General features: G+C 42.5%; 1 protein-coding gene across 1 annotated transcript in view; it reads right to left on the bottom strand.

Annotated features, from left to right (window-relative positions):
* Positions 1 to 1199: 1199 nt before the first annotated feature.
* dnaaf11 (dynein axonemal assembly factor 11) overlaps positions 1200 to 18842 on the bottom strand; it is a 17774-nt gene continuing 131 nt past the window's right edge. Inside the window, exons 2-6 of the mRNA XM_034079709.1 lie at positions 15981 to 16046; positions 14660 to 14729; positions 9830 to 9925; positions 7205 to 7296; positions 1200 to 1574 (exon numbers count right to left, since the gene is read on the bottom strand). Of these exons, the coding sequence (XP_033935600.1) occupies positions 1403 to 1574; positions 7205 to 7296; positions 9830 to 9925; positions 14660 to 14729; positions 15981 to 16046 (496 nt within the window). The 3' untranslated portion in view covers positions 1200 to 1402. The remainder of the gene's footprint in view (positions 1575 to 7204; positions 7297 to 9829; positions 9926 to 14659; positions 14730 to 15980; positions 16047 to 18842) is intronic.

The following is an 18842-nucleotide window of genomic DNA, read 5'->3' on the forward strand; positions in this document are numbered from 1 at the left end:
GAATGGACCAATCTGCACAACGACTACTTTCACTGTCTTTCACTATATTTAGATGAGAATACTTTCTACTTTCACTTGAGGAAAATTTTGAATGCAGGACTTTTACTGTGACAGAGTATTCCTACACTCTGGTACTTCTACTTTTACTCAAGTACAAGATCTGAGTACTTCTACTTTTACTCAAGTACTTGATCTGAGTACTTCTACTTTTACTCAAGTACAAGATCTGAGTACTTCTACTTTTACTCAAGTACAATATCTGAGTACTTCTACTAAAGGACAAGATCTGAGTACTTCTACTTTTACTCAAGTTCAAGATCTGAGTACTTCTACTTTTACTCAAGTACAATATCTGAGTACTTCTACTAAAGGACAAGATCTGAGTACTTCTACTTTTACTCTAGTACAATATATATACTTATACCACCTCTGTTTATAGCCTATGAAAAAAAAATATTAGAAAACGAAGGCTAAAGCTAACGTTAGCAGATGGTGACAATGTATGCTAGCTAGCTAACTCAACGATTCCTTAAATGATATTGTGACAGAAAAACGTTTCAGTGCACATCACGCTCTGCTCTGAACACCTGAACGGCCCGTTCTAACAGCTGTTCACCAGCGGTGCAGTCTGTGCCTCAGTGACTCCGGACCGCACAGTTAATATGAACGAACGCACTGTAGCTAATGTAGCTGACCCTCATCCCGGAGCAGCAGAGTTCAGCCGACAGGCAGGAAGACTCGAGCACACAGCTCGCGCTTCATATATTTAAAAATAACACCATGCGCGTCATGATGGCACATAACAGCTCGCGACCGTAGATTATTTCGGCAATTAGATAAAAATGTAAATTATATTTGACGCAACTTTAGTTACATTTCCATGACTTTTCCAGGGCCTGGAATTTGCATTTTGAATTTCCATGACTTTTCCAGGTTTTCAACGACCGTACGAACCCCGTGTTCCATCATCTCTCCATTATTGGTTGTATGATAAATGCATAAAACGGCATTTAAATATTATTCAAATGTGTGTGAACTGATTTTAAAATAATTTTCCACACAAAGTCACCTAACCTAACGTCGATCGAGGAGTGTATTTGATTCTTTCATAGTGAATTCTTTATAACAACAGATTGGATTTCAAACCTTTGCTGCAAATAAAGACATTTTTACGCAACAATAAATCTCTATAACAATAATGATAAATTCTATTTTTATTGCGCTTTTCTTGACAATCAACAAGCATGGATTGATGAGGGAAATCTCAAACATTAAAACATTTGTAATGACTTTTGACAGACTTCAGATGAGAAGGGGCGTCAGATCCAGTCTTTTTACCCCATAAAGGAGAATATAAATACAGTTAATGTGCAGAATCAGTGTTATCCATCATATCAAAGTCTTAAATCAGCGGGGGGACGTCGGGGTCGTCCACGAACCCGTCAGAAAAGCAGCGTTTTTCGGCTTCTGGAGGCGGAGCTTCCTGTTGTTTGAGGCTCCGCACGATGTTCAGATCGACCACTGTGTGTTTGCTCGGGTCGACTTCCAGGCGCTCAGGAACTTTATTTAACTTCCTGTGAACAACAAGAGGAGGAAATAAATCAAAGTTAAAGTCAAACCACTCCAGTAAGACTCAGATTTTAGTTTAGTTTCTTTCCGTTAACCGTCAAGTGGGAACTAAGTATTTTTTGGCACGTTTTTGTGTTTCTCTTTTTTTCCTACGATACTGTTACGATTGGCTGTGAATAAGAAAATACGAAGGATTTCTATTTATAACATTTCTTTGAGGAAGGGGCAGGTAATATAAGATTATTTTCTTCTCCCTGCTCCTTTTCGGGTACGGTGTGTTTATAGAGACATCTTTTGTAAATAATTATTAGACATTAAGTCGTGCATACCATAAACGAGACAAGTACAAGTCAAATCTATTGTCGATCTTTCAGTTTGTGTGGACAGAGAGATAGAAATACCGTTTCCCACAATCCAGAGAAGAAAGAAAATACCAATATGTATATCCTACACAATCAACAGACACATGTAAACATATGCACACATTCAGACCTAAATAAAAGCACAACAATCAATATATACAAAATAACAGTCACTTCAATAACTTTGGGAAATGTACATTAGTGCGAGATTGTCCAAAGCAGCTTGAAAAGTGTCGGGTGCTGGATTTGAGTGTCTGAATGTGTGCTTTTATTTAGCCCGCGTCACACTGTCCCGAAATTGACACAAGATGGACACACGAATATGTAGTAGGAGTAGAACCTTTATTTATCCAGGAAAATCAATTAAGAACACATTCTTATTTACAATGATGACCTGAGCGGAGGCAAAGGCTTCCTGAGGGGACGGGGTTTGGGAGGGAAACAAATACAAAGACAGACTCCGGGCACTACAGAACCCAGGAGACAAACACGGAGCAAAGATGACAGGCAGAGCAGTTAAACATATAACAACTGTAAAACAATATTGCTGTGGTTCAATCAGTCATTAAAACCAGCATCAGGCAGAGCAGCTGCATGTGTGCACCAGGGCGTCTCCAATAGTGACATTGAAGGTGCGGGGGGAGACACAGGTTTTCATTTTCAACGTTTTTTGAACGGTATTCCAGCGATCTGCTGCTGCTGCAACCTGCAAGGCGGAGCGGCCAAAGGATGCATGGGCTTTGGGGATCTTTAGCAGGATGCTTGTAGCTGACCGGGTGTTGTGCGTCGGGGGTGGGCGGAGTTGCAGTAATTGCGTGAGGTAGAAGGGGGCGAGGCCTAGGAGTGTTTTGTAAACAAACCTCAGCATATGGAATTGTGAATTTCGCACGAAGACGGCCCCGAACTCGGTCAACAGCCAAGCAACAGCCGAAGCAAGTACGATGCCTACAGAGGGGCCACACGATGGCACCCGAACCACAAACTCCGTCATGTTGTTTCCATAGCAACAACAACTTCCTGTCAACAGCGTAAACTCTGATCTGCAAGGAAGCATTGCACACCGTGGTCCCATCTCGATGTCATCGTACTATAATACGATGGCTACACGACGGCATCGCGAGGGCTTCACGTAGTCGTGTTGCCTTCCTAAGACAATCGGGCAGCTTCTCGTTTCCTTCGTATTGTTTTCGTGAGGCGAAAAATGCCCGATGGCACCGATGATCACACGAAGTTAAGACGAAGATGACACGATTTGACAAGGTGCCCTCACGCTGGCCTTACGAAGGGCAACACGGATTAAAACACGAAAATGAACCTTCGCAAGGTCTTTCGGCAATTTGTTGGCATGCCAACGATTTTTCCACCGCTCCCGAAGTTGCTGCCGGAGCCTGAGAAACTCCACCGGCGGTCGCACGACGGCTTAAGATGCCCTCACGAGTGGCCCGATGTCGTTACGAGCAGAGCCGAATTTCAACATTCCCTTCATCGTGTCCATCTGGTGTCAATTTCGGAACAGTGTGGCTTTACAAAATACATTCAGGATAAGGGCTCATTCCTATGCAATTGTTTTATATTTTGTATAGTTGAAAATATTGGTTTTCAACTAAACATGTTGGTACTAAAGTTCTCTCTGATCTTGCACACAATTGAACAGGAATTTGAAATGTACTTTCTTTAATCCTCCCCATCTCTTCGCAGTGTGCTTTCATCACGTACTCCTGCAAACATCTACGGGGGAAACCAAAGTGGATTTATGTTCCTGAGAGAAATTGGACATACTGTCGCTGACATCTGGTCATCTGTTACTTCACACCTCCAGAGGAGCTTGATATATACGTCCGGATGTAATTTAACACCAGAGCCGGAATGCAAATATGCCGCCGCGTCATATTTATAGTCTGCACATCATAAATATATATATATCAGCTCCTATATTCACCTTGTGCTCTCTGTCTCTGCAGCAACATTACAGAAATATATTACAAGAGACTGGAAGAAGTACTCAGACCTTTCACTTAATACTAAGAAATACTTTGGGTAAGCTCCTGCATTCAAAACCTACTTAAGATCGTGTGTGTGTGTGTGTGTGTGTGTGTGTGTGTGTGTGTGTGTGTGTGTGTGTGTGTGTGTGGTGTGTGTGTGTGTGTGTGTGTGTGTGTGTGTGTGTGTGTGTGTGTGTGTGTGTGTGTGTGTGTGTGTGTGTGTGTGTGTGTGTGTGTGTGTGTGTGTGTGTGGTGTGTGTGTGTGTGTGTGTGTGTGTGTGTGTGTGTGTGTGTGTGTGTGTGTGTGTGTGTGTGTGTGTGTGTGTGTGTGTGTGTGTGTGTGTGTCCTGCAGAGAGTGATTAATTGGTAAATGGACTTCAGGGTGCATCTGATTTAATAGAAACACACTGTGGTGTAAAATGGAGGAAAAGGACGAGGAAGAGGAAGAAGAGGAAGAGGAGGAAGAACTGGTTTCTGTTTTTAGGCCCCGTCCACACGGAGACAAAACCGATTTCGAACCAAAGTCGATTTAAAAAAAGTCTTCCATCACGAAACCGCTGGAGACGCTGTAGTACATATGCCGGGCCTGTAGGTGGCGCCACAAAATACACCAAAAGCAGCGAAGAAGACCCCCGAGCATGGGCATGCGGCATAAACACCAGCTGTAGATGTTGCACTAACATCTGTATCCTGGTCAGTAGCACGAACGCAACCCTGTGATCCGCCATTGTTGTTGTTGTTGTTGTTGTTGGCGAAACGCATCAGCAACTGATGTCGTCTCCGTGTGGACGGGGCCTTAGATGTTGACCATAGACAAGATGTCCAAACAGCACATTAAAGAAACCATATCCAAGCTGTTGGGGTGTTCCTGTGGTGTGTTCTATACAGTAGGCGTTAGTGCATGTCAATGGTCTGCAGAGGCTCAAATCCCCGTGTTCCCAGGGACGAGAATATGAATGTAAATAAATAAAGAGTTGACCTTCGAAAGCCTCTCCAACCCGACATGAGCTGCAGATCAGCTCTGATGGTGCATCTCATCAGACATCGACACCTAGATCCATTTCAACCTGAACACGGCCTTCAGACTGCGTGTGAGTGTGTGTGTGTGTGTGTGTGTGTGTGTGTGTGTGTGTGTGTGTGTGTGTGTGTGTGTGTGTGTGTGTGTGTGTGTGTGTGTGTGTGTGTGTGTGTGTGTGTGTGTGTGTGTGTGTGTGTGTGTGTGTGTGTGTGTGTGTGTGTGTGTGTGTGTGTGTGTGTGTGTGTGTGTGTGTGTGTGTGGTGTGTGTGTGTGTGTGTGTGTGTGTGTGTGTGTGTGTGTGTGTGTGTGTGTGTGTGTGTGTGTGTGTGTGTGTGTGTGTGTGTGTGTGTGTGTGTGTGTGTGTGTGTTAGCCCGGGGTCAAAGGTCGCTAATCATGTCCGAATGATGATATAACTCTCGTCCGTCCGTCACCTTGCCGCGGAGCAGGAGCAGCTTAGCGTTTTTATTGAATGTTTAATTTGAGGGTCTTTACGTGTTTGATGGACGGCTGAAGGACAAGGAGCGCGGTCGTGATGATGATGATGATGATGAAGATGATGATGATGATGATGAAGATGATGACGATGAAGATGACGATGAGGAGACAAACGTACCTCCAGGCAAGGAGAGGAAACTGTGTTCTGATAAACTGCAGCTTATTGAAGTCTTTCCACAAAGCACGATATTTCACAACATACTGGGTTTGACCTTCAGGGCCACCGTAGAAATACCAATAATACTTTTACACGTTGTGTCATGTGACATGTTGTGCTTACTGTGTGTGTGTGTGTGTGTGTGTGTGTGTGTGTGTGTGTGTGTGTGTGTGTGTGTGTGTGTGTGTGTGTGTGTGTGTGATAATGTATTTAATAGCGTGTGTGTATATATATACTGTGTGTGTGGTGTGTGGGTGTGTGTGTGTGTGTGTGTGTGTGTGTGATAATGTATATAATACAGTGTGTGTGCGTGTGCGTGCGTGCGTGTGCGTGCGTGCGTGTGTGCGTGTGTGTGTGTGTCTTCCTGGTGAAGGTTATCTGGTGTCTGGTCGTTAGCTAGAGAGCTATCGTCACTCTGCTGATAAAGGGAATCTTGCTCAGTGTTTAATAAACACAGGAACCTGATAACACACACTTCAATGTGTGTGTATCCAAGGCCAACAAACACACACACACACACACACACACACACACACACACACACACACACACACACACACACACACAGCGAGGTTCTCTTTACGCCTCATTAATATACAAAGTTACTGTTTTTTATTATCTTATCTTCTTATACCTCCAGAAACAGAGGAGTTGTGTATAAACGTCAATACCAGTTTCAAAGGAGGATTAAATGTCTTGTTCGTTCAAAACCACAACATGTGTTTATTTAAAGGGAACCTATGATGCACTTTGTGATGTCTTCAACACGTGTCCCCGGTGCGTCGGGGAACTCAGGCAGGAAATAAAACCCTCTCTCTTTTCCTCCGTACCCACATCTTTTAAAAACAGGGGAACAACGAGCGGATACAGATTTGCGTCCGATATGACGTCAAATCGGCGGCGGATCCACAGAGAGTTGCTATCAGAAACAATGCCTGACGTGTTTTGGACGTGATCTCGTCTTTGTTTACATTAGCATCGCTAACACTCAGAGCTAACCTGCACTGGAGAGCATGTGTGTGAAGAAGCAGGAAGTAAAAAAGGAACTCACCTCGTGATAAACCCGCAAGAGAGAAAGCATTTGAGCTCCACACTGTTTCAGAGATAATCCTTGATGTGGTTTAGAACTGGATGGTGTTTTATCACAGCAGAATTTAACTTTATCTCCGGTAGAATTCTGATCAGGCGTTAGCTCCGCCTCCTCTTTTATTTTTATTCAAGCTAAGGACCCTAACCCTAACCCAAATCAACACTTGGTTATATTTCACATCATTCATCTGTGAAGTAACTAAAGGGATTAAATACATGCAGTGGAGGAAAAGTACACCATGTACCTCTGAACTGTAGAGAGGGAAAGTACACAGTAGCATAACATGGAAATACTCAAGTAAAGTACAAGTAGCTCAAGATTGTACTTAATAAATCTACTTAGTGACTCTACACCTCTGAATATATGTGCTTACTTTGACCAAACATAGTGTTTTAAGAGTAAAATGAAGAATGTAATGAAGTCACCATCTGACATGACTAACATGGAAACAGGTTTTAAAAGACATTTAGACGCTCTGTTATGAAACGTATTATTGTCCCAAACATGAGTGCAGAATATCATATTGTACCTTCTATCGTCCTCCTGCGAGCCGATGCGTTTCTGTTGAGGCGCTATGGGCGGACGTGGGACTTTCTTTGTGACTTTGATTTCGCCTTCAGCCTAAAAGAGAGGAAGGACAGTGATTTATTATTCGTAGTATTCTGAAAGTTGACTGTGGAGCGTCGGAGCCATACGGAGGATTACCAGTCTGCAGAATCAGCACCTGCGTCTCTTTATAGACTCCAGAAAGAAAGCCTTCATTAAAGCTCAGAGAACGTCTCGTCCACACAGCTGGAGACCAGGGGACACTAAAGAGTGACGCACACAGCTGGAGACCAGGGGACACTAAAGAGTGACGCACACAGCTGGAGACCAGGGGACACTAAAGAGTGACGCACACAGCTGGAGACCAGGGGACACTAAAGAGTGACGCACACAGCTGGAGACCAGGGGACACTAAAGAGTGACGCACACAGCTGGAGACCAGGGGACACTAAAGAGTGACGCACACAGCTGGAGACCAGGGGACACTAAAGAGTGACGCACACAGCTGGGAGACCAGGGGACACTAAAGAGTGACGCACACAGCTGAGAGACCAGGGGACACTAAAGAGTGACGCACACAGCTGGAGACCAGGGGACACTAAAGAGTGATGCACACAGCTGGAGACCAGGGGACACTAAAGAGTGACGCACACAGCTGGAGACCAGGGGACACTAAAGAGTGACGCACACAGCCGGGAGATCAGGGGACACTAAAGAGTGACGCACACAGCTGGGAGACCAGGGGAGACTAAAGAGTGACGCACACAGCTGGAGACCAGGGGACACTAAAGAGTGACGCACACAGCTGGGAGACCAGGGAACACTAAAGAGTGACGCACACAGCTGGAGACCAGGGGACACCAAAGAGTGACGCACACAGCTGGAGACCAGGGGACACTAAAGAGTGACGCACACAGCTGGAGACCAGGGGACACTAAAGAGTGACGCACACAGCTGGAGACCAGGGGACACTAAAGAGTGACGCACACAGCTGGAGACCAGGGGACACTAAAGAGTGACGCACACAGCTGGGAGACCAGGGGACACTAAAGAGTGACGCACACAGCTGGAGACCAGGAGACACTAAAGAGTGACGCACACAGCTGGGACACCAGGGGACACTAAAGAGTGACGCACACAGCTGGAGACCAGGGGACACTAAAGAGTGACGCACACAGCTGGAGACCAGGGGACACTAAAGAGTGACGCACACAGCTGGGAGACCAGGGAACACTAAAGAGTGACGCACACAGCTGGAGACCAGGGGACACCAAAGAGTGACGCACACAGCTGGAGACCAGGGGACACTAAAGAGTGACGCACACAGCTGGGAGACCAGGGGACACTAAAGAGTGACGCACACAGCCGGAGACCAGGAGACACTAAAGAGTGACGCACACAGCTGGGACACCAGGGGACACTAAAGAGTGACGCACACAGCTGGGTACTTGAGTAAAAGTAGAAGTACTCAGATCTTGTACTTGAGTAAAAGTAGAAGTACTCAGATATTGTACTTGAGTAAAAGTAGAAGTACTCAGATCTTGTACTTGAGTAAAAGTAGAAGTATTCAGATCTTGGTCTTGAGTAAAAGTAGAAGTGCTCAGGTCTTGTACTTGAGTAAAAGTAGAAGTACTCAGATATTGTACTTGAGTAAAAGTAGAAGTACTCAGATCTTGTTCTTGAGTAAAAGTAGAAGTACTCAGATCTTGTACTTGAGTAAAAGTAGAAGTACTCAGATCTTGTACTTGAGTAAAAGTAGAAGTATTCAGATCTTGGTCTTGAGTAAAAGTAGAAGTACTCAGATATTGTACTTGAGTAAAAGTACTCAGATCTTGGACTTGAGTAAAAGTAGAAGTACTCAGATATTGTACTTGAGTAAAAGTAGAAGTATTCAGATCTTGGTCTTGAGTAAAAGTAGAAGTACTCGGGTCTTGTACTTGAGTAAAAGTAGAAGTACTCAGATATTGTACTTGAGTAAAAGTAGAAGTACTCAGATATTGTACTTGAGTAAAAGTAGAAGTACTCAGATCTTGTACTTGAGTAAAAGTAGAAGTACTCAGATATTGTACTTGAGTAAAAGTAGAAGTACTCAGATCTTGTACTTGAGTAAAAGTAGAAGTACTCAGATCTTGTACTTGAGTACAAGTAGAAGGACTCAGATCTTGTACTTGAGTAAAAGTAGAAGGACTCAGATCTTGTACTTGAGTAAAAGTAGAAGTATTCAGATATTGGTCTTGAGTAAAAGTAGAAGTAATCAGATCTTGTACTTGAGTAAAAGTAGAAGTACTCAGATCTTGTACTTGAGTAAAAGTAGAAGTACTCAGATCTTGTACTTGAGTAAAAGTAGAAGTACCAGAGTGTAAGAATACTGAAATGTTCCTCAAGTTAAAGTAGAAAAGTATTCTCATCAAGATACAGTTAAAGTATCAAAAGCAAAAGTAGTCATTGTGCAGATTTGTAAACAACACAGAAAAGGGAAGAACGTGAACTGCTTTAATAGTAACTATGGCAACTACCTATAACTTCACCAAGTAGAGGCGCTAGCAGCCGTAAACATTCCTTTACACCTTTGGGATTAAAACTCCTGAACTATAATCTGGACGCGTACCCGAGGCATGTTGAGCACCAGGTGTCCGCTGGTTTGAGACCTCAGCGCCGTGGAGCTGTCCGGCTTCACTTCAGCAGGCAGCAACATCTGAAATATCTGCAGAGTAAATTATTCATAACGTTAATTAGCAAGATGAATGTTCTGATCCCGCCGTCCCACTGTGTCTGATGACTCTAATCATTAGCGGGTCTTTTTATAGCGACGCTTTCCAGAATGAGTGGAGGCAGAGGGACGAGAATAACTGGACATTAATCGCTGTCCCGCGAAGTCGTAGGAACGCGATCCACACGGGAGCAATAACGGGGAGTTAGACTTGTGGAGCTTTTAGAGACAGAGGGGTTTTAGGGGAAACCGTGTGAATAGAGACGAGGAATCAGAACACTCCATTTATCCTGGTGGAAATCGGGTTCCCTAAAAGTTACTTGACTTGAACTTGCCCATCCTGACTTGAGACTTGACTCAGACTTCAGCGCAAAGACTTGAGACTGACTTGTGACTTGCAAAACGATGACTTGGTCCCACCTCTGGCACATTGTAATACCCTAACCGGTGGCGGTTCTAGACCAATTTGACTGGGGGGGGCCACTGGGGGGGCAGTTATTTTCTGAGGGGGGCACAATAAATGCAGGACGAAAAAGAGAACTAGACAGTATGAAATAAGAAAACAATACAATACAGTTATTGGTATTTGTTTCAGTACACTTATTTATTTCAGATAGATCTTATAGTTATTACCGTTAGCTTCAGCTTAAGTTATAGTGCAATGTTTGCACTCACACCATATTTATATAAAAATAAAGGCAATGAACAGTTACATCTCTACTTTACATAAGGGTGTCTGCACAATCTCACATTACAGCAACAAAATCCTGAGTACCAGAAAATATACATTTAAAAAAACCCAAAAAAAAACTTTCCATTGTCATTGCCACAGAGGGGTAAGAGGTCAGTGTTAGGGGGGCACTGGCCCCCCCTGCCCCCCCCTAGAACCGCCCCTGATCCTAACCGCCCTGTATCTCCGGCTGCTGTCAGGTGAGGTTTGATAAACACGCCTGCTGCTGTCAATGAGTTCATATTTAGGAGGAGTTTTAAAGGCCTCAGCTGATGTATCGCTGCGTATATCACCCCACCCGCCCAATCAGGCTGACCCCTGGCATAAAACAAGCATCCATAAATAGGCTAACAGCTTGACGTGACATTCAGGACTTCAGACCTGCGGGGCTGTGGGTTCATAATGAGAGGAAACAGGACCAGAAACAAACGGAACACTTCTTGGATGTATGCGCGGCCAAGCAGCTTTCTAATCAGGCTGAAAGGTCGCTGCGGTCGTTTGGAGGAGATTAAAACCCTCCACACGTTCCTTATGTTCTGCTGACGGGAACAGCTTCAAAAAGTACCCATGTTTCCCATGAGCCTGTATCCGTCTTTCATCCTTTCTTTAAAACTAAGGCTGTTGATGTATTGTGATTTCAAAAAGGTTGGAACAGCTGGAAATTAGCAATGTTGGCTAAAGCTAATGCTCCAATTACTGTTATGTGACAGTTGATCAGTGGGGACTGTTCACGAATGTATCACAGGTCTCAGACATATGCAGAGCCTGTCTCTGATTGGCTGAAACCCCAAACAGATCATTGCAGCATTACCCATAATCCCCTATGTTTCAGCCCTGTTTCCAAAGTGCTGATTCTCTGTCTGTTACTTTAGATGAAAATAAGGAGCCCCTCCCCACGCCCCTCTGAGAGACATTTGGTTACAAAGAATAACGGGGAGGGGGGGGTTACCTTGTTGCTGATTGGCCAATGGCTACACAAGACAACACATCGTTATGACATCATAAAGTGGCCAAAATCTGATCAGCTCATTTTCAGACAGGTTTTTATAGAAATGGATCAAAAAGAGAGAAAATCTTTGTTCCTGAAACTTTCAGAGTCTCTTTCCACAGAGGGGACACATGTTGATGTAGAAGAGACATGAAGAAGAGGGGACACATGTTGATGTAGAAGAGACGTGAAGAAGAGGGGACACATGTTGATGTAGAAGAGACATGAAGAAGAGGGGACACATATTGATGCAGAAGAGACATGAAGAAGAGGGGACACATGTTGATGTAGAAGAGACATGAAGAAGAGGGGACACGTGTTGATGTAGAAGAGACATGGAGAAGAGGGGACACGTGTTGATGTAGAAGAGACATGAAGAAGAGGGGACACATGTTGATGTAGAAGAGACGTGAAGAAGAGGGGACACATGTTGATGTAGAAGAGACATGAAGAAGAGGGGACACATATTGATGTAGAAGAGACATGAAGAAGAGGGGACACATGTTGATGTAGAAGAGACATGAAGAAGAGGGGACACATGTTGATGTAGAAGAGACGTGAAGAAGAGGGGACACATGTTGATGTAGAAGAGACATGAAGAAGAGGGGACACATATTGATGTAGAAGAGACATGAAGAAGAGGGGACACATGTTGATGTAGAAGAGACATGAAGAAGAGGGGACACGTGTTGATGTAGAAGAGACATGGAGAAGAGGGGACACGTGTTGATGTAGAAGAGACATGAGGAAGAGGGGACACATGTTGATGTAGAAGAGACATGAGGAAGAGGGGACACATGTTGATGTAGAAGAGACGTGAAGAAGAGGGGACACATGTTGATGTAGAAGAGACATGAAGAAGAGGGGACACATGTTGATGTAGAAGAGACATGAAGAAGAGGGGACACATGTTGATGTAGAAGAGACATGAAGAAGAGGGGACACCTGTTGATGTAGAAGAGACGTGAAGAAGAGGGGACACATGTTGATGTAGAAGAGACATGAAGAAGAGGGGACACATGTTGATGTAGAAGAGACGTGAAGAAGAGGGGACACATGTTGATGTAGAAGAGACATGAAGAAGAGGGGACACATATTGATGTAGAAGAGACATGAAGAAGAGGGGACACGTGTTGATGTAGAAGAGACATGAAGAAGAGGGGACACGTGTTGATGTAGAAGAGACATGGAGAAGAGGGGACACGTGTTGATGTAGAAGAGACATGAGGAAGAGGGGACACATGTTGATGTAGAAGAGACATGAGGAAGAGGGGACACGTGTTAATGTAGAAGAGACATGAAGAAGAGGGGACACGTGTTGATGTAGAAGAGACATGAAGAAGAGGGGACACATGTTGATGTAGAAGAGACATGGAGAAGAGGGGACACGTGTTGATGTAGAAGAGACATGAAGAAGAGGGGACACGTGTTGATGTAGAAGAGACATTAAGAAGAGGGGACACGTGTTGATGTAGAAGAGACATGGAGAAGAGGGGACACATGTTGATGTAGAAGAGACATGAAGAAGAGGGGACACATGCTGATGTAGAAGAGACATGAAGAAGAGGGGACACATGTTGATGTAGGAGAGACATGAAGAAGAGGGGACACATGTTGATGTAGAAGAGACATGAAGAAGAGGGGACACATGTTGATGTAGAAGAGACATGAAGGAGAGGGGACACATGTTGATGTAGAAGAGACATGGAGAAGAGGGGACACATGTTGATGTAGAAGAGACATGAAGAAGAGGGGACACATGTTGATGTAGAAGAGACATGAAGAGGGGACACATGTTGATGTAGAAGAGACATGAAGAAGAGGGGACACATGTTGATGTAGAAGAGACATGAAGAGGGGACACATGTTGATGTATTTATCTGCTTTTGTTTGTGTTCTCTTCATGCAACCGGTCTGCATCGTGCACGTTAACATGTTCACTAATGCGTATTGTCTCCTCTTATATATAAATAACGATATAACTCGTCACCCTTCAGCAAAGGGAACTGAGAACTTCCACACCACCACGATGTGCAATATAAATACCATCACCATTACAAAACACTCGCTGCTATACAACATGTGCAATATTAGTATTACTATTATTGGTGTTTCAGCCAATCGGAGACAGGCTCTGTATATATCTGAGACCTGTGACATATATCGATGACAAACAGTATAATAGGGGAACTTTAAAGTGGACCTATCATGCTATATTTGAATAATATGGTGTAGGACCTTATATAAGGCATATTTATACTTTTTATTTTTCAAAATACCAAACAGATCATGCATTTTAGCCATTCCTCATTTCACTCAATTTAACACCGTCTTTTCACGGGCTGATTCTGTGAGCGCCACCTACAGGCCTGGCATATGTACTACAGCGTCTCCAGCGCTTTCGAACGGCAATGTCCGTGGCTGTCTCCTCCTGATTGGTGGAGTTGGCCCAATAGCCGTAGCGCCACTTCTGTGACGTCAGGACAGTGTTCAAATCTGGATCGGTCCGTATCAGATCCATTGCTGCCCCTTTTTAAGCGATTTGGGTACGGAGGAAAAGAGAGAGGGTTGTGTTTTCTGACACTTGGGGGGACACATGTTCATGTATACCAGTGCTTCTCAAAGTGTGGTCCGTGAGCGCCCCCTAGTGGTCCGTGAGTATATTGGTAACATTTCATATTTGACATAAATAAATATATTTAAGTTTTTCGCACTCTCGCGGGAATATCTCCGCAATGGAGCGAGCTTAAGCTTCACTTTTGATTGCATGAAATAGCCCAGCGCAACACCTTCATCACACATGTTGCCACTTGTTTGTACCATTTGTAATCTGTTCTAGAAAAACGATGTGTTTTTTTATATTTGTGGAGTTAGGTGGTCCGCGAGTGTTTTTTTATTGGTTAAGTGGTCCTTGGTATGAAAAAGTTTGAGAAACACTGATGCATACAAGACGTACAAAAGTGCATTTTGCATGATAGGTCCCCTTTAAATAACTACAAATACAGCGTACCTTTCCCTTGACGTTGACTCTGGCGTAGGTCGTCTGAATATCCACGTCGATCAGAGAGGAGTCCATGTGTCTGTGAGAGGAATGGAGGTGAGTTTAATGATAATATGCCATAAATAACAAATCACCTCTGGCTGGAAGAGAACTGGACTTAAAACATCCACAATGTACATTTTATATTTATATGTGATTGAATATTCCATTCCATGCACGCTTGATGTGTTTCCTGCTTATATTGTGTTCACAGAAAACTGGCCTTTCAACAGTGTTTTATTTGTCAGACGGTTCCATCTGTGACGTGTGTCCCCTCTTCTTCATGCCTCTCTAATACTGGGTTCTTTCTGTTTTGAGATGTTTATATTTTAGAATTGTTCATTTCTACTCTTTTAATTTCTTGTTATGTGCAATGCCTTGTTTTGTTTTATGCTGCTGCAACAAAAGAAATTCCAAAATTGGGATTAATAAAGTACGTCTTATCTCATCTTAGTAGTGCTTCACATGAATCAGATGTACGCACCTGTAATCTACTTTAGTCATGAAGTCGTTTGAACTGTCAGGACTTTAAATGCTTCAAGTAATGACGGTTGTGAAGAGATATTTAATTTAGATCCTTATTAAGTAAACCAGAGAAAGGAAACACACACAGATAAGGAAAGATAACAACTGATAAACCGCAAATATGTTCCGACTTTATTTGCAGTATTCCGGGGAAAAATGGTTTCGGGGAAATGTGTAGTTTCTTTAGAATTTTGAAGTTATCAGGAATTGATTTATTTTTACTTTTCTTCCAACAATTCCGACTTTTCTTAAAAAAAATCCCGACTTTTCTTCAAAAAATTCTGAATTTTCTTCTTAAAATTCCGACTTTTCTTCAAAACATTCGACTTCTCTTCAAAGACATTCGACTTTTCTTCTTAAAATTCCGACTTTTCTTCAAAGACATTCGACTTTTCTTCAAAGACATTCAACTTTTCTTCAAAAAAATCCGACTTTTCTTCTTAAAATTCCGACTTTTCTACTTAAAATTTGAGTTTTTTCTTCAAAACATTCTGACTTTTCTTCAGAAATCGCAAGAATATTAGTTTTTTTCTTCTAAATGTTGGCTTTTTAAATTGCAAATACGGTTATAATATGAAGAAAATATGAATTGGAGACTTAAAAACAGCTGAATAACCCCCAAAATGTGTTATCTGCAAAGAGGCTTGAATTTTAAGGTATTAATCAAAACATTGATAGATGTAATATAGTATGTAATATAGTATAATCTATCGGGGGATTAACCATGAAACCATGCTGATGAATACCCAGTGTGGGCTCATCGTACCTGTACACCTCCAGGTTTAAGATAATCGTGTTGTTCACTTCATCTTCAGTCAGAGAGAAGTCCAGCCTGTGAACGCACAGAAAGAGGAGGAGTCACAAACTGGTGAAACTGCAGAGCATTAAATACAGTTTATCCCTTTAGTCTTTGAGTTTAACACGACTACCAACCTAAAACACGCTTCACATCTTAATGACACGTGTCCGTTCCTGGCTTAATGGTTTGATGACACTGATCTCAAAGACTTGGGCGATCACTCATACACAATATTTTAGGACTTAAAAACAAAAGCTCTAACATTACATCTTACTAGCCTTTTTTTTGTTCTGAGCAAAAAGTCGGAATTCAGATTTTTTTTTCTCAGAATTCTGAAATTATTCGGAAGAAATTGCAAAATAAAATTCAAACTTTTTTTTCTGACCTATTTTTTTCTCTGAATTCAAACCTTCTCAGAAAAATTATAAATTTTTCAGAATTCTGGCTTTTTTTCAAAAATCAGGAAAAAAATTACTTTTTACTTTTTTTCGGGTAAAATACATATATTTATTTATTTTTAATTCTAACTTTGTCTCAGAATTCAAAATGAATGTGTCCCCAGTCTTCAAAATGTTCAGTTCAAACTAAACATCCATACACATAAAAACCTACAGCTTCAGTTCAGAGAATGGCTTTTCTTTGAGAGAAACTGTTGCAGAGTAGCATCAATCTGCAGAAGGTGACTTTACACGGTAATAAGTATCAACATCACAGACATGATGTTCTGACTCTTACTGTACCTTCTGCTGCAAAGTGATGCATCATATGAAGCACATGTCAAACTCAAGGGCTTCACGAATCAATCTAGGTTCTCAGTGTGTTTGGCACACACAGAACTGATGACCTTGCATCACAGAACAGAAGTCGGCCAACATGGAAGTATCGTTTTTATAATATGTTAGGACTTAAAAGCAAAAGCTCTAACATTACATTGTACTAGTCTGTGTTGCAGAAAGTTGGAATAACTTTAATGAACCACAACACTTTCAATACATTTCATTTCTTGCAGAATTCTGAAGTTTTCAGGAAGAAGTAAAAAAAAAGGGTTGGGTTAGGGTTAAAAAAGAAATCCATCACTTCCTGGTCTTCTCTAAAGAAGAGGGACCAATGGAAACGTTGTCATGTTGCCGTTGGTCACCATGGAAACATTCATTAGCTAACAATGACATTATTGTTCTATTGATATAAAGGGAGGTCAGGTACTCTTTAAAGCAGCTGCTAGCTATGGGGACTTTCTACTGAAGTACACTTCAAAGCCTCTTTACTTTGACTTGAGTTAAGAAGTTTAGTCAGTACTTCTACTTTTACCAGAGTATTTTTAAACACGAGTATCTGTACTTCTACTTGGGTAAAGGATGTGTGTACTTGTACCTGAGTAAAGGATGTGTGTACTTCTACTTGAGGAAAGGATGTGTGTACTTCTACTTGAGTAAAGGATGTGTGTACTTCTACTTGAGTAAAGGATGTGTGTACTTGTACTTGAGTAAAGGATGTGTGTACTTGTACTTGAGTAAAGGATGTGTGCTTGTACTTGAGTAAAGGATGTGTGTACTTGTACTTGAGTAAAGGATGTGTGTACTTGTACTTGAGTAAAGGATGTGTGTACTTGTACCTGAGTAAAGGATGTGTGTACTTCTACTTGAGGAAAGGATGTGTGTACTTCTACTTGAGTAAAGGATGTGTGTACTTGTACTTGAGGAAAGGATGTGTGTACTTCTACTTGAGTAAAGGATGTGTGCTTGTACTTGAGGAAAGGATGTGTGTACTTGTACTTGAGTAAAGGATGTGTGCTTGTACTTGAGTAAAGGATGTGTGTACTTCTACTTGAGTAAAGGATGTGTGTACTTGTACCTGAGTAAAGGATGTGTGTACTTCTACTTGAGGAAAGGATGTGTGTACTTCTACTTGAGTAAAGGATGTGTGTACTTGTACTTGAGTAAAGGATGTGTGTACTTGTACTTGAGTAAAGGATGTGTGCTTGTACTTGAGTAAAGGATGTGTGTACTTCTACTTGAGTAAAGGATGTGTGTACTTGTACTTGAGTGAAGGATGTGTGTACTTGTACTTGAGTGAAGGATGTGTGTACTTGTACTTGAGTAAAGGATGTGTGTACTTGTACCCTCTCTGGAGAACGCGCAGACGGAGGGGTAGTGTGTAGGGGGCGGTTTGGAACTGGGCCTTTGAATATATTCCTGACCTCAGTATGTCTGCGGCTCAGATTTAAATCAGACTGGGTTTAAAGCCTTGACCCCTGGATGATGGAGGGGATTCTGGGATGGCCCCAAGCTATCAGGGTCCCCCCCCCCCCACGCACTCCCAAATACAGCAAACCAATCAAAAAAACGAAGGCCGCCTATAAAGCAATCACACAGCCCCTGCTGTTTCTCCCCGCCTCGCTGTCAGATGGAAAAGGTAATTGAGCCTTTCAAAGGAAACCCATGCCAGAGGAAACGGTTCTGGATTGGAGCCGTTTCCTTTCTTATTCTTTGGGAAACAAAATTGAAGCGGTTGATTGAATGTGTTTTGCCGCACTGACTGATGTTGCTTTCTGTGGAGTGGATCGGTCCATGTTCCACACAGCCAATCAGCTGCGTGAAAACTACTGAGATGAGATCTTACTAGTGTTGTGACTGCTGTAAAAGTACTTCTACCAAAGTATATGCAAGTTTACCCAGGAAAACTGTAAAGTAATAAAAGTATAAAAAATGCTGTTGAACTATAATGTCTTATATCATGAGATGATTATCACGAACGCATTAAAGTAACATAATGGATGTTTTTGGTTTTGTTGCAGATATGTATTACAGAGTGATATGGTTTTATAATCGA

Source organism: Pseudochaenichthys georgianus, unplaced genomic scaffold (genome assembly GCF_902827115.2).
Source record: "Pseudochaenichthys georgianus unplaced genomic scaffold, fPseGeo1.2 scaffold_700_arrow_ctg1, whole genome shotgun sequence".
NCBI classification, from domain to species: Eukaryota; Metazoa; Chordata; class Actinopteri; order Perciformes; family Channichthyidae; genus Pseudochaenichthys; species Pseudochaenichthys georgianus.